This window comes from Protopterus annectens, chromosome 5.part0, assembly GCF_019279795.1.
Source record: "Protopterus annectens isolate FY-2018-M chromosome 5.part0, PAN1.0, whole genome shotgun sequence".
NCBI classification, from domain to species: domain Eukaryota; kingdom Metazoa; phylum Chordata; order Ceratodontiformes; family Protopteridae; genus Protopterus; species Protopterus annectens.
The window spans coordinates 827,065,968-827,083,291 of NC_056735.1; the positions used below are offsets into that span (position 1 = coordinate 827,065,968).

The following is a 17,324-nucleotide window of genomic DNA, read 5'->3' on the forward strand; positions in this document are numbered from 1 at the left end:
CTGCAATTACTCTGGATGTTTATAAGGCACAGAACGGTAAACATTTAAATTCTGAATATTATGTTACATTATCGATGGTCAGTGAAGATCTATGCATACATGTTTGGAGTATTTTTCCATGTGCATTCACTGAAAATAAGCACTACTGTTTTTGACTTTTCTGTTAGCAATGTAAAATAAATAGATACATGTAGACATGTACATTGTGGAGGAACTTGATAGATTAGAGACTTGCTTCTTTCAGCATAGATAATTATTATTTTGTAAACTACTTTTTCTTAAAGACTGATTTGCCTGTCTGTTTTGGGGCTATGAGTATAACATTAGGACTGTTTTATACACTTCATTACTTTCACATGTCCATCCTTAGTCTTGTGCGTACTGCACCTTGTTTAGAACACAACCCAGTAGTGCACGATTCTGTGTCACTACAGAAGTGCAAATCATGGTTTTGTTATGCCTACGGTAAGGGACAGACTGAAAGCCTTGTTTATTCCACAATTAATGGGCCAGCATGCCAAAATAACATTCATTGCTTAATACTCTAAAATGTGCTGCCATTTCGTGACTCATCTAAATTAAAACCCAAGCCCTTCTTTCTCTAATTGAACCAGAGCAAATTATTGTTTTTTGAGTCATGAATGTAGAATTTTCTAGAGCTCATTTCTTTCAGAATTCAGACTGGTTAACTACCAGTCTAGTCAAGCTTCTACAGCTGAAGCTGTTTAGCTACAATTAAATAGAATATGGAACATTATAAATTAAAATGTTTTGTATTTTTTTTTTTTTTTGCTGTTATATCAGTTTGGAAAAGTTACAAAAATGTGGATGTGTGATTATGTGTTTTCTTTCTTTCCTAACAGCTAGCCAACACAGGTCATCAGAGCAAACTTATACAGTTCCTTTAGCAACATTAAGCGATACCAGGTATGTGTCTATACAACAAAAGCAAAGAGAATTTTATGCCCATTTTATAAAATTTGCTGCTTAAATGTATAGTATTCATAAGAATGATGTATAATGCCTCTGAGAAGGAATAACTGATGGTGAAAAAAATAAATTAAAATCCCTTTTCCCTTGTTACAATGTTAATGTTGTTTATGAAACAAAATAGCTGTATAGGTCGTATACTTCCATATAAAAATGAATTTATAGATATAGAGGAAATAAGCAGGCTGAGTGTAACACGCAGTTCTGAAATGTATCCAAAGTATTCAATCCAAGTTTCCAAATAATCTGGATCCCATATGATGAAAGCAGACGTTTTTTATTTAAAACAATACAGCAACACTAATAGATAGTATCATGATGGCTAATGGCTAGCGCTTTCACCTAAATGGCTTCCTCAGGCCGTTAACATTTAAAATAAAATGCCTGTATTTATAGATTTAAGTCATGACATCACATCCCTTCTAGAAATGTTTTTAAAGTACAACTATTTCATATAAAAGATAAAACAACAAAACTAACTTCTAAAACATCTGACAAATATAAGTTTATGGAAATCTGACTTTATAAAAATCAGACCACCTTTACCTATTTAATATAATTTCAAATTACTATCAAAAACAGTTATATACTATATAGGTTTATTAAGTCTTTTCCCTTTTAAAACAGGTTTTATAGGTACTCTGTCATTAAGACCAGGAGGACAATCAGCCCTAAGTCTGATAATCCACTTGGCCTCATTCTGTTCAGTTTTGTTCCATGTATCACCTCTCCGAACGGTGGGGTGGTAAATCTGTGTGACTAAGAATTTAAACTGATGTTCAGCTGAGGTGTCAAGTACATGTTTAGAGAGTGCATTTTTCACAGATTTAATTCTTATGTTATATTGATGCTCCCTAATTCTGTCCCTCAGTCGCCTGTCGGTCTTGCCCACATAAAATGCAGGATGGGAACCACACATGGCTAAATAAACCACATGTTGTGAGTTACATTCGGCTGAACAAGAAAAAGTATAATGATAATGGGTGACCGGATGTGTAAAACTAGCACTTGTATTAATAAAATTACAAAAATTACATTTCTGACATGGCTTGGTATTAGATCTGGACATACGTTTAGTTTGAATTCTATTTTCAAATCGTCCAGAGTTACACAACATTCTATATAAACTCATCCTATTCTTATATGTAAAGTTAGGTGTATCACCTGCCACTTTAGTAATATTGGGATCTACTTTCAAGATATCCCAATATTTAAAATATGCTTCCTAATTTGATTAACATCCTGGGTATAATAAATGCAAACTCTGGTTCCACTATCACTAGAACCTGAACGTCTCTTTTCATCACTGATCTGCGTATCCTGCTCCCTTTCAGTATAATATGGTTTTGCTCTATTACTTCTGAGTTGGTCAACTGATGAGATATTCTCCCTGATTTCATCAGGGTAGTAAAATCTCTCTTTCAGGTTCTCACTAAGTTTCTGTATTTCATTGCTGTAGCCAATTTCAGTAGGATTCATACGAGATGCTCTCATTGCTTGCCCTTTTATAATATTTTTAAAAATATATTGAGGGTGCATGCTAGTCCTATGCAAGAGGGCATTCCTGTGACAAGTTTTCCTATATATCCTCGTATTTAATAATCCACTAGGTAACCTTTCTATAAATACATCCAAGTATGAAATTAAATGTTTAGATGCTGTCATGGTAAATTTCAAATAATTTGTAAGAGAATTAATTTGCTGCAGGAACTCACATAATTCATTGTATCCAGAATTCCATATCCAAAACAAGTCATCTACAAAACGGACGTAAAATTTAACATACGATCTGTAGCTCTCAAGTCCAAACATCTGTTGATTTTCCCATTCTGCCATGACTAGGTTGGCGTAGCTATTGGTACATGATGTGCCCATAGCTACGCCATCCTTCTGGATATATATTTGGTTATTAAACATAAATATATTATGTTGTAATACAATTTCCATAAGTTTACATAGGGTGTCCGCTTGATAGTGGGTCATTTGTGGTTGAGCTAACATACATCTACGAATACCCTCAATACCTTGTGAATTCGGTATGGTAGTAAACAGAGATTGTACATCTAAAGTGACTAACCAAAAGTCATCATTTGTTGATACATCTTGCATGGCCTCATATAACATAACAAGAAATTGTTTAGTATCTCTTAATATGTATGCATATGTGTCTACCATTGGTCGTAATTTTGATTCCAGGTACAATGAAATGGGTTCAGTGACCCAACCCCGTCCAGCCACTATAGGTCGCATAGGTGGGCAACTGGGGTCCTTATGTATTTTCGGAACACCCTCTATAGATGGTATAAGGGGTTCAGCCACTATACAAAAATTCAATAAGCTGTCATTTATTCTACCCTCAACATGATATTCATGTAATAATTTAAATGTTTGATTAATAATTTTATCAGCTTGTCTCTCACTTATTTTCTGATAGAACTGTATATCACTTAGCATATTATTCATACTCAATATATATTGTTCTGTAACCATAATAACAGTTAAGCCTCCCTTATCGGCAGGTCTAATGACTATACTAGTATCATTTCTTAAGTCTCTTAAAGCCAGTCTCATTCCTGTATCTAAGTTGCCGTACCATTTCTTATTTCTATTTATATTAGATATCTTATGTAGTTCACCCTCCACCAATTTAGAAAAGGCTTCTATTAGTGGATGAAATACGGGGATATATGTACTAGGTTTTCTAAAACAATGAATAGGGTTAGTGGTAGATACATTATTATAGTCCATGTTCAATTGAATATTCCTAGTGAATAATTTTAAATCTAAAATGGAATCTGTAATTTCGCTCTTATTAGAGGTTATAAAAGAAAGTCCTTTTTCCAATAAAGAAGTCTCATTATCTGTCAATATCCTTTGTGAGATATTCCATATTAATGATTCGCTGTTTTCTCCCATAACTTTTTTAAAGTTGGGCCTATGTTTTCTTCGTCGTTTAACCTTCTTTTTTGCCTCCCTGTGCTCATGGAGCGGTCCCTTCCTCCTTTCCGAAAGTTGGAATTACGGAAAGGAACCTTTCCCTGAGGGCTAACAGGGCTTCCTTTTGTATTACTGATGGTAGTTTTCCTTTTAACTACCTCACCATATGTATTAACTTTAGAAGCAGAATGTGTTACAGTAACACCATTAGAATCAGGTGTTTGATTACTTTCATTATCATTCACTGGAATACTTTGGTCACCTTCTGCCACTTCTAAAATGGCTTCGGGTGTATTTTCTATCAAAGGTATCTCTGCCACAGTAGTGATAGTATTTTTACCTTTAATATTATCAATAGATACACATTGTTCAAAACCATTATTACTTTTAATATTTTCTCTAACAGAGTCTATAGAACCAGGTTTAACTGACTGGTTGTACCGATCTTTGGTACTCAAATTATTATGTGTACGTTCACTTCTATAGTAATTTTTACCCCCATTCATTTTCATTTGTCCATTCGATACATTTCTATCCTTAGGCCAAGTAAAAACTTGAGTGTTAACAAAATCAAATGTATCTCTACGTATTTTATCTTACTTTTGCTCAGTTAACTTATTTTTAAATAAATATATATTGTCCAAAAGTTTATCAAGTGCCTTTTCCGTTACTGATGTGCAATAGGTCTTTTTAACAAATTTTTGTTGTTCTCTAAGTCTATTACAAAGTTCATTTTCCTCAGGTTGAAAATAGTCATTCATTAGTTGCATGTATTTTACGCTGGTTTCAGTGATTATTAACTGCCATCTGTATAACAAATCTGGATGTGTCATACCTGTGGTTGGCATTTTCAAAATACGGAGACCTCTAGGAACGATTTTCCGTGCAATACAAACTTCAAAATGTTGTCGTTGCATATGAAGTCTCTTCAATTTCATAAAATCCAACTCCATAAAATTTGTAACAAGCTCAGCCATTACGACCAAACAGCAAATAACAACAAATAGAGTAAGAAACAAAATAGCTGTATAGGTCGTATACTTCCAAATTTTATTGAACTTCCGTACAAACCAGAGATAATCAATGACAAGAGAAGATTTGAGAATTGTGTTGCCAGCATGGAAAACCCGCTGCTTGCCTATGACGTTGCTTACCCGCGCCTTGAGGAGAATTCCAACGAGGGTAGTTGCAACGGTTTGTCTACACTTCTGTACCATATGGAGTTGGATTTTATGAAATTGAAGAGACTTCAAATGCAACGACAACATTTTGAAGTTTGTATTGCACAGAAAATCGTTCCTAGAGGTCTCCGTATTTTGAAAATGCCAACCACAGGTATGACGCATCCAAATTTGTTATACAGATGGCAGTTAATAAACATTGAAACCAGAGTAAAATACATGCAACTAATGAATGACTATTTTCAACCTGAGGAAAATGAACTTCGTAATAGACTTAGAGAACAACAAAAATTTGTTAAAGAGACCTATTCCACATCAGTAACGGAAAAGGCACTTGATAAACTTTTGGACAATATATATTTATTTGAAAAGAAGTTAACTGAGCAAAAGTTAGATAAAATACGTAGAGATACATTTGATTTTGTTAATGCTCAAGTTTTTACTTGGCCTAAGGATAGAAATGTATCGAATGGACAAATGAAAATGAATGGGGGAAAAAATGACTATAGAAGTGAACGTACACATAATAATTTGAGTACCAAAGATCGGTACAACCAGTCAGTTAAACCTGGTTCTATAGACTCTGTTAGAGGAAAATATTAAAAGTAATAATGGTTTTGAACAATGTGTATCTATTGATAATATTAAAGGTAAAAATACTATCACTACTGTGGCAGAGATACATTTGATAGAAAATACACCCAAAGCCATTTTAGAAGTGGCAGAAGGTGACCAAAGTATTCCAGTGAATGATAATGAAAGTAATCAAACACCTGATTCTAATGGTGTTACTGTAACACATTCTGCTTCTAAAGTTAATACATATGGTGAGGTAGTTAAAAGGAAAACTACCATCAGTAATACAAAAGGAAGCCCTGTTAGCCCTCAGGGAAAGGTTCCTTTCCCTATTTCCGATTTTCGGAAAGGAGGAAGGGACCGCTCCATGAGCAGAGAGAGGCAAAAAAGAAGGTTAAACGACGAAGAAAACATAGGCCCAACTTTAAAAAAGTTATGGGAGAAAACAGCGAATCATTAATATGGAATATCTCACAAAGGATATTAACAGATAATGAGACTTCTTTACTGGAAAAAGGACTTTCTTTTATACCCTCTAATAAGAGTGAAATTACAGATTCCATTTTAGATTTAAAATTATTCACTAGGAATATTCAATTGAACATGGACTATAATAATGTATCAACCACTAACCCTGTAAATTATTTTAGAAAACCTAGTACATATATCCCCGTATTTCATCCACTAATAGAAGCCTTTTTTAAATTGGTGGAGGGTGAACTACATAAGATATCTAATATAAATAGAAATAAGAAATGGTACGGCAACTTAGATACAGGAATGAGACTGGCTTTAAAAGACTTAAGAAATGATACTAGTATAGTCATTAGACCTGCCGATAAGGGAGGCTTAACTGTTATTATGGATACAGAACAATATATATTGAGTATGAATAATATGCTAAGTGATATACAGTTCTATCAGAAAATAAGTGAGAGACAAGCTGATAAAATTATTAATCAAACATTTAAATTATTACATGAATATCATGTTGAGGGTAGAATAAATGACAGCTTATTGAATTTTTGTATAGTGGCTGAACCCCTTATACCATCTATACAGGGTGTTCCGAAAATACATAAGGACCCCAGTTGCCCACCTATGCGACCTATAGTGGCTGGATGGGGTTGGGTCACTGAACCCATTTCATTGTACCTGAAATCAAAATTACGACCAATGGTAGAGACATATGCATACATATTAAGAGATACTAAACAATTTCTTGTTATGTTATATGAGGCCATGCAAGATGTATCAACAACTGATGACTTTTGGTTAGTCACTTTAGATGTACAATCTCTGTTTACTACCATACCGAATTCACAAGGTATTGAGGGTATTCGTAGATGTATGGTAGCTCAACCACAAATGACCCACTATCAAGCGGACACCCTATGTAAACTTATGGAAATTGTATTACAACATAATATATTTATGTTTAATAACCAAATATATATCCAGAAGGATGGCGTAGCTATGGGCACATCATGTGCCAATAGCTACGCCAACCTAGTCATGGCAGATTGGGAAAATCAACAGATGTTTGGACTTGAGAGCTACAGATCGTATGTTAAATTTTACGTTCGTTTTGTAGACGACTTGTTTTTGATTTGGAATTCTGGATACAATGAATTATGTGAGTTCCTGCAGCAAATGAATTCTCTTACAAATTATTTGAAATTTACCATGACAGCATCTAAACATTTAATTTCATACTTGGATGTATTTATAGAAAGGTTACCTAGTGGATTATTAAATACGGGGATATATAGGAAAACTTGTCACAGGAATGCCCTCTTGCATAGGACTAGCATGCACCCTCAATCTATTTTTAAAAATATTATAAAAGGGCAAGCAATGAGAGCATCTCGTATGAATCCTACTGAAATTGGCTACAGCAATGAAATACAGAAACTTAGTGAGAACCTGAAAGAGAGATTTTACTACCCTGATGAAATCAGGGAGAATATCTCATCAGTTGACCAACTCAGAAGTAATAGAGCGAAACCATATTATACTGAAAGGGAGCAGGATACGCAGATCAGTGATGAAAAGAGACGTTCAGGTTCTAGTGATAGTGGAACCAGAGTTTGCATTTATTATACCCAGGATGTTAATCAAATTAGGGAAGCATATTTTAAATATTGGGATATCTTGAAAGTAGATCCCAATATTACTAAAGTGGCAGGTGATACACCTAACTTTACATATAAGAATAGGATGAGTTTATATAGAATGTTGTGTAACTCTGGACGATTTGAAAATAGAATTCAAACTAAACGTATGTCCAGATCTAATACCAAGCCATGTCAGAAATGTAATTTTTGTAATTTTATTAATACAAGTGCTAGTTTTACACATCCGGTCACCCATTATCATTATACTTTTTCTTGTTCAGCCGACTGTAACTCACAACATGTGGTTTATTTAGCCATGTGTGGTTCCCGTCCTGCATTTTATGTGGGCAAGACCGACAGGCGACTGAGGGACAGAATTAGGGAGCATCAATATAACATAAGAATTAAATCTGTGAAAAATGCACTCTCTAAACATGTACTTGACACCTCAGCTGAACATCAGTTTAAATTCTTAGTCACACAGATTTACCACCCCACCGTTTGGAGAGGTGATACACGGAACAAAACTGAACAGAATGAGGCCAAGTGGATTATCAGACTTAGGGCTGATTGTCCTCCTGGTCTTAATGACAGAGTACCTATAAAACCAGTTTTAAAAGGGAAAGGACTTAATAAGCCTATATAGTATATAACTGTTTTTGATTGTAATTTGAAATTATATTAAATAGGTAAAGGTGCTCTGATTTTTATAAAGTCAGATTTCCATAAACTTATATTTGTCAGATGTTTTAGAAGTTAGTTTTGTTGTTTTATCTTTTATATGAAATAGTTGTACTTTAAAAACATTTCTAGAAAGGATGTGATGTCATGACTTAAATCTATAAATACAGGCATTTTATTTTAAATGTTAACGGCCTGAGGAAGCCATTTAGGTGAAAGCGCTAGCCATTTGCCATCATGATGCTATCTATTAGTGTTGCTGTATTGTTTTAAATAAAAACTGTCTGCTTTTATCATATGGGTTCCAGATTATTTGGAAACTTGGATTGAATATTTTGGATACATTTCAGAACTGAGTGTTACACTCAGCCTGCTTATTTCCTCTATATCTATTAATGTTGTTTATGTTCTAATGTTGCGCCACCTGTTTATATTAATTAAAAAAATATTTATTTCAACAGATGAATACCTTTTTGTTTCACTTCAAAAATTTATTCTATATAATTTTGATTCACATCAGCAAATCTACCTCACTCAGTGCTAACCCTGCACTTGGACCATTCTGTTGGAAATTATACACTATTTACCATTTTAAGTAGGCCTTATAGGTGCTTGCATGACAATGAAGAATACATCATTATTGTATCGGCTTGAACCTCTAATCTCACAGTCTTTTTTGGTTGGAATGGTGTTTGTTATTTCAATTTTTTTGTAGTTTACAATGTTTGTGTTTTTATTTATTGCTTCTTATTTTTAAACAGCAAAGACATATATGGCCTGTTTTAAGCATTTGTGACCTCTTCCTACTTGAGAACTGGTTGTATCATTTGCCTACAGACCTTTGCTGTAAAAGGAAAACTTCAGAATCTCAGCCATCCAATCTATTAAGCATTTAAAACGTACTTATTTAAATTAGTTTATATGGCTTTTATTCTGTAGTAAATTATATAAATGCACATAACATTGAGAAGTTAATCAGCTAGATAAGCCACATGCATAGCTTAATTAAAAAAAATTCAGTAGTGAATATTGGCTTGAACTGGACTTAAACTGCAGGCATAATGGTTAAAGCGCTATGTGATTGATTTAATGAGAAAGTATACGACAGATGGCAAGTAGAAATTAAAATAATAACCTTCCATTACATTCAAAATGTTTCATTACCAAGGCATATGGGTAGCAAGCAGGGCATTTTTCCTGTCTTGGTCCATTTTGGGTCTATATCACAACTTTAAAACAAACTGTGTCTCACCCCCCCCCCCCCCACTTAAATATACCAACTACGAGATTGCAATACAGTGAAGGAAATAGCAAAGCCCCGAAGGCGGCCCACCGATTTTTTTTCCCTGGGAAAAAACAATTGATGTTCCGTAACTTCACGGTTTAGGGCTTTCGGACTTTTCGGTTCGAACAAAGGGCGTTCAAACTTATCACCATTCAATGTGGTGATATAGACCTGCCCATTTTTCACATTTTGCCTGTGTGGTACTAAGTACTAGTTAATAAAGGTAGGCACCAAAATGTGCACCATAGTTCATTTGGAAATGTTTCTACTCTAATTATTATAGTTTTACGTGAAACACTGTGTTATTCTATAAGAGGGATATTTGATAGTCCTTTAATGTGCATAACTGAAACATTATTGATTTGTAGTTTGTTTCATTCTGGAAGTATTGTTTTGCTAGTTCAATTTGCTTTCACCAGTATGAGTTAAATTAACCTGTACATAGGACTGCAATGCTGTTTATATATTTGTCTCCACTGGATGCATTTATTTTATATGATATAATAAAACATTTTCCTGAGTAATATATATCTTCTAAACAGAGCACACTGATATTAAAATGAATCAATGCAGGAAGGTACAATGGAGTAAATTAATGAAAACGTAAAAGCATATAGTAATAGATTTTTCCTTTTTTCTGTGCATGTAATTACAGATATTTTGTGGAAAGGTTGCATATGTGCTAACAGAGGCAGAACAGCAAAAGCTGCAGACATTTGTTTAAGTTTGATATTCTAAACTGGATTTAAACTCTGTTATAAGCAATATCAGTGTAGTACTCACCAGGGGTTAAAGTGGAATTATCTGGGGAAAGAATTGTTGATTTCTAAATTGCTAACAGTACATTGTAAATGGAGTCAGCAGAGGTACAGGAGAGTTATGGTTAGAACCTGACATGTTTCACCTTTGATTTGATCCCCTAGTGTTTTCTGTATTATAACAATGGCATCCTTAAGCAGAAATATACATCTGTTTAAGTGTCTTGCAATGCTTTGGTGATGGCAAGAATCACTTCTTATTCACAAAGCCATTAATGGTCTCTGTTTAAAGTGCATCAGTAATTGTGTTAGTGGACATAAGGGAACCATCCAAACTGACTGGTGCAGCACTAGTTCAGCTGCAAAATTAAAAGAGATTGTTATGAACTCTTTGTGTTGCCATGTTTGTATACAGTTTCATCCTGCTGCTTCTGAATCACTGTGTTGTTTCAGCACATAAGCTCGCAGAAAGAGTAAAGGTTGTGCAGCTTTTTATTTTATATTCAAAGAAGAGTTGTATCTCTTGCTGAAATGTGCTTGAATTGGACAAATCAGAGAACTGTGCTTGAAAAATGAGGCTTTTCTGCATATTTGCTAAATAAGAAGAAAATCAAACACTTGTTTTTGAGGAGGAACATAAGTGTTTGCCTTTCTTGTGTGTAGTGGTCACCTCAGGTTTGCCTTTGGTTTGAGTAGGGGTCACCTCAGGGACGAGTATATTAAATGTCAGAGGTGCAGGCTATATTGGAAGCTTGGCATGCAAATAAAACACTGCCATGCAACGCCATATGTAGTGATCTGATAAACAAGTACATCATTTAGGTGTATCCAGGACTACCATGTGATTTACTCCTATTTTTCAAACCTCAAAAAATAAGATTATTAACTTATTTAAACATAAAATTAAGCATTAAAAAAGTTTTGCAGTAGCAGTGATTCAGATGACAGGAGGTTTTCTCTGCCCTGAGTCTTTTTTGTGAGATAGAACTGATACAACTGTGTGTTATTGTTATTTTTTGTGAGATAGAACTGATAGAACTGTGTGTTATTGTTATTATTATTATTGTTATTATTATTATTATTATCATTATTATTAATCTGCTTATAACCAGGAAGCCACTTTGCAAAGCTCATTTACAGTGGAAGGTATTCAAACAGGTTTTTCATTTGTTCTTGAACCACTGCAAGGATGTGACCATCTAATGCTTACTGTATTGAATTTCCCCCATACTGCAAAGACGACTATTGAGGCACCATGGACTATGTTGTGTCTTTCGGCTTTTCCCGGTTAGGGGTCACCAGAGTGGAACTCCTGTCCGCTAATGATTATGCTGGCAGTAGATTTTTTATGTGCCGGGTTGCCAGCCCTGACGCACAACCTTCAACGAAGGTACGCCCATACACGCATGTCTCCACACAGACTATACACACTGAAAAAGTTCATAACATGGACTATGGACAAGTACTGCTTTAAGCAAGTTCCCTAACTATATGGAGCTGCTGAATTGCCCCTGAAAAGAGACAGTTGTGTTAATGACTACACATGACTAACAAATCAACATGAAAAAAAATGCTCATGAAGGGTGACTCTCCCATGGAAAAAACATATATCAAACTGCATATACATGTTCAACATTTTATAGACTGTTCTGAAAGTACTTGTTTAATAATTATTTGAAACAATCTGACAAGCATTTGTTAACTTTTGTCAAATTACAGAGATTTTTACTTCTCAGACAACAACACTGTTCTGATGCTGACATATTTAACTTAATGTTGTATCAGTGACACCAGTGTGCTCTGTCTGTGAAACACATTTATAACTAATGTTGTGATTAAGGGCCCCAGTCTGTTTTACCAAAAAGCACAAGGCAGCATTACAGCTAGGTTTAAAGAATATTCTCCATGCTGTCATTAATGTCCATTGTTTTGTGTGACACAGTGAGATGTGTGTAGCTATGATTGCAATACACTGACAGGCACCCTCTTACTTTCAGAATCCTGTCTCTGGACCTCATCTTGCATATGAGACCTACCAGCCTTCAGGCGGACCTTCCCTTCTTACAGCCATGCACAGTTGTGTTTTTGATTAAGACTTTTACACTGACAAAGTGAGGAACTCGGTTGGGCACCACCATTGTGCAAAGGAAGTGATCTACATGCAAATAGGGATCATCATCAGGCAGTTTGAGCCCCAACACCTCCCGATGAATGCCTGCATCCAGGAAGTGCTGGATTGATCCAATAACCAGTCCATCAAATGGCTTGCAAACAAGAAGGGGGACGTGTTTTACCTTCTGCAGAAATATAGTCTGTATCAGACTGTAGACTGTGGACTGGGACATCAGTGTCTCTGAAGAGTCATGTTGGATAATATTCTGAGACAATTCTTTACTCCCGTCCTAGTGGTGTCTTTTTAAAAAAAGCTTGGTTCAGATCTTTTGGAAATGAGTGGCCACTTGACATGATGTGCTTCTGATTCCTCTTATCTTTGGTGTAGCATAGAAAGGCGGGGTTTGCAGTGCATTCACTGTCCACCATGTGATAAGCAGAACTTCTTTGTGTTTCTCTGTACAGCCATGCTTCATTGCAAAATTCGGATAAGGAAGGAAGGCATAAACTTATCTTTGTTACTTTTTATGGCTGAGAAAAGTGCACTTTTTGCTATCTCACTTCCATAGGAAGGAAATCCTCATATTTCCAGCAAACAAATCTCTGGTACTGTGATTGCATTCCAGTCCACCACAGGCTCAGGCTCTTGCTGTAGACTTTCTGATTCCTACCTTATCTGTCGGCTAGGATGTCAGAAGTTATTGAAGCTGCCATAAATCCTTCTACCTAACAGACTTGCTCTTCATAGTAAAAGAACTTCTTCGTGTGGTGTAGGGGTAGACTGTTTAACCTTACTCAGATTTCAGTTGGTTCTGAGCTATTTCTGATATGTTTGATTTGTCCTTTAGTCACTTCCTAATTTTCATGAATCTGGCAGGTTATTCTGACTATCATGACTCTGTAAAAGGTTGGATTGTGACCCAGTGCTCACTGGCTGGTGAAGCAGTTCCTTGATGGAGTTCTAGAAATGCACCTACCTTTGAAAAACTCCTCCCTCAATGAAATCTGAACTTCAAGAATGATAGGTTTGTCTGTTCCCTGTTTTGAGTTAATGGTTTATTGGCACTGATATTAAATTTTGGAACATATGGCCATCATCTCTATTTGCAGAATATCACAGCTGCAGTCCTCTATGTGGATGAACCATTTTACTGTCCTTCTCAAAGACAGTGTGTAATTTATGACAAACGCACATTTTTTATTGAAGTGTTTTTCTTAAAGCATACCACTCATCTCCCTGTTTTGTTTGCAAAGACAGAAGTGGGGGTGGAGGGCACCCTTCACAACCAGAATATACACCATCATAGGTTCATAGGTAGGTACTAGACTATTAGCCCTAGGGCCTATATAAGCCTAGCCAAAAAGGTACCCTGGATTTTGCCACCCAAGAAAATTATTTTCCTGTGCCCCTGTCGAGCAGAGCCACAGAAGTGATCCCCGGGGTGAATTTCCTATTTCCTATCCAGTCATCAAGATTTTTCTTGAAGAGAGCTAATGAGGAGCTTTGTTTGATATAGATAGGTAGTTTGTTCAAGAGTATGGGAAGTCTCTGGGACAGGGATCTATCCCTCCAGCATGTTCTGTTCATTGTGGTGACAAGGTTTAGGTCCCTAGAGTGTGTAGCTCAGAGGGATTGGGATTTCATTAAGTGGAGCATGTCCAACAGCTCTGGGTTTGACATAGCTTTGCATGTTAGGCAGAGATCGCCTCTGAGTAGGTGATATGCGATGGAGTAAAGCTGGAGTTTTTTGAGACGGTCTGCATACGGCATCTGTTTGAGGCCAGTAATCCTCTTCATGAGTTATTTCTGCGGCCTTTCCGGTTGTTGTAGATGTCTTGGGAGGTACATACCAAAAGGGGCATTGCACTCTATAATGGGTCTAATGAGTGATGAGTAGAGGGGAACAGTTACCTTTTTTTTCTTGGATGAGAAACCTTTTGTGATGAGGTGTGCCACATAGAAGGATTTCCTGACTACTGTGACAATGTGATTATCTAAGGAGAGACTACTGCCCACCTGTGTCCCAAGGTCTCTTATCACACTTTTGGTGTTAAGTAGACTACCACCTATGTGGTAGGTCATGGGTACAGAGTTTTTACCAAAAGGGATGACAATTCACTTTTTGGCATTGAGCTTGAGGCCATGGCTTTGACAGCATGCATCTGTCTCAGTGAGGCCCTATTGAAGGATGTCCACATCGTTAGGAGTTTCGATTATGGCTCCTAGTTTACAGTCATCTGCAGACTTCATTAACCAAAGACCTACTGTGTTAGCCTGTACTTCAGAGAAGTAGATACCAAACAAGAGAGGACCCAGGATTGAACCCTGTAGTACTGTACTTGTCACTGGTCTGAAGTCGGATTTGGAGTCTGCTACTTTCACAGTGTGGGTTCTGTCAGTGAGCCTGTTGGCAACACATCTTGTGACATAGGGATTTATACCTAGTTTAGTGAATTTATCTATAATTCCAGAGTAGGGGATGGTGCTGAAAGCCTTGGTGAGATCTAGATAGGCTGTGTGAACCACATTACCCTCATCTACAGCTTTGGTGACTGCTTCAAAGAAGTCTATCAGGTTTACGAACCACAAAAGCTTAAACAAACTTGTTAAAACACGAAATACAAAGAACCAAGCCCAAGGACCGAACAAGTAGATAAAATTGAAAACTGATTTATTTGAGTCTATCAGGTTTAAGAGACATGATCTGCGTTTTACAAACCTGAACTGGGTGAGGTCCAGAATTTGGAGATTACCAATGTCTTTGTTTATAAGTTCCATGATGATACATTCCATGGCCTTGCAGACCAGGCTCGTCAGGCTAATGGGGAGGTAGTTCCCAGGGTCTGTGGTGGATCCCTCTTTGTGGAGTGGGATGACCATTGCTGTGTGCCATTCAGTGGGCACAAAGCCAGTGGTGAGGCTATGATTGAACATGGTACTTAGGTGGGGTGCCAGTTCATTCTGTAGTTCATGTAGAACACAGCCTGGGATGTTGTCTGGTCCCATGGATGCTGTGTTCTTGGCTTTGGAGTGTGTGTTTTTTACCTGTGCAGCCGTGATTACAGGAACTTTGCATTCTTCCGGTATAGAGATAGGCCCTTAGGGGATGAGAGGGGGGTAAAGTTAGCACTGAACCTATCTGCCAGCTCATGTTTTGCTTTAAATGGGTACATGGTTCATGAGTTTATTAGAAATAAGCAGCTTTTCATCTTCATTGCCTTGTACAGGGAATCTTGGGCGTTTGTCATTCCAACACATTTTATGATGATTTCTAACAGTATGTCATTGCTTCTAAACTATCTCTACTGCAGACATCTGTGGCATAGGCACTTAATTGTTGATTCATACTTTCACCATTTATTATTGCTTTTATTGTTCAGTGCTACAGTATGTATTCATATTAATCAGCCATAATTCTTCTCATTGCAGCTTTCAGTGGCTTGTATTTGGTGCATCAGATAGTATGAATTATTGTTAGGACTGAGACTTCAGTGGATGGGCTTCTTTTGATACCTTGATGCTTTAAGACATATCCCTCTGAACTAACATTCTAGGCTGTTCTCAGGCTACTTCAATCCTACTGTTTTACAGGATGAAATTCTAACCTATACATAGGCACCAAAAGGAGTCCAGGATAACAGCTGTAACAAGTAATTTCTGGCAGTATCAGTTGAGCTATGAGAGGGGCATGTCTTGGTGAGTTACAAATCTAATCACATATTCTAATCTACTGGGTTGGCCTATCCATCCAGCAGCTGTTGATGGAGTTCCCTGTAAGCCAAAAAAACATGGCTGCATATAACCTTGTAAGTGATGTCAATGCCAAAACACAACTACTTTTTTTCTTAATTTGTCAGAAGTCTGCTTACACAGTAGTTGACATGGAACTGTTGCAGTCAGGGTTTAAATGAATTCTCTTTGTGTGGGGTGTTATGCCATCACGAGCATCATCAGGGAGCTTTTGTGCCCTTCACGTTGGGAGCTTTAGTGCAAAAATGCCAAATTGGAAAGGAAGCATAAATCAGATTTTGACCATCCAATGATTCTTCCCTGAAGAAGAATTACTTCAGTAAGTGTGTACCTATTTTAGTTAATATCCTTATGGTAAAATAAGGCAGAGAGGCACAATTACATTGGTTTGGACATGTGCTGAGGAGGGATGCTGAGTATGTTGGGAAAATGATGCTAAGGATGAAGCTACCAGGTAACAGGAAAAGAGGAAGGCCTAAGATAAGGTTTATGAATGTGGTGAGAGAGGGCATGCAGGTGGTTGGTGTGACAGAGCAAGATGCAGAGGACAGGAAGAAATGGAAACAGGTGATCTGCTGTGGCGACCCCTAATGGGAACAGCTGAAAGAAGATGATGATGATCCTTATGGTAAAATAGGATAAAATTGTAATGAAGGTTAGGCTAAATGCAGTTAAAGCACTTTGTCAATATTTATTATTGGCTGACATCTTTATAATCACTTTAAAAAAAAAAAAAACAGCTCAAGTTCATATTCATTGTAAAATCGATTAAGTCTGACAGGGTATTCTTCTTTCATTTAATAGGCATAGAGTAAATCTATTTGTACTTATGAATTCTCAAGGTAAAATTAGCTTTGTAAGTATAAAAGCTGTTATTGTCTTTACAGTTTGCCACATTTGCCATTTGCTTCGTCCCTGAAATAGCCAAAGGATCTT

General features: G+C 36.5%; 1 protein-coding gene across 1 annotated transcript in view; it reads left to right on the forward strand.

The window, feature by feature from the left end:
- Positions 1–17,324, forward strand: part of MCF2L (MCF.2 cell line derived transforming sequence like) — a 1,071,259-nt gene that overhangs the window by 988,791 nt on the left and 65,144 nt on the right. The window contains exon 25 of the mRNA XM_044071884.1: positions 864–927. Within this exon, the coding sequence (XP_043927819.1) occupies positions 864–927 (64 nt within the window). The remainder of the gene's footprint in view (positions 1–863; positions 928–17,324) is intronic.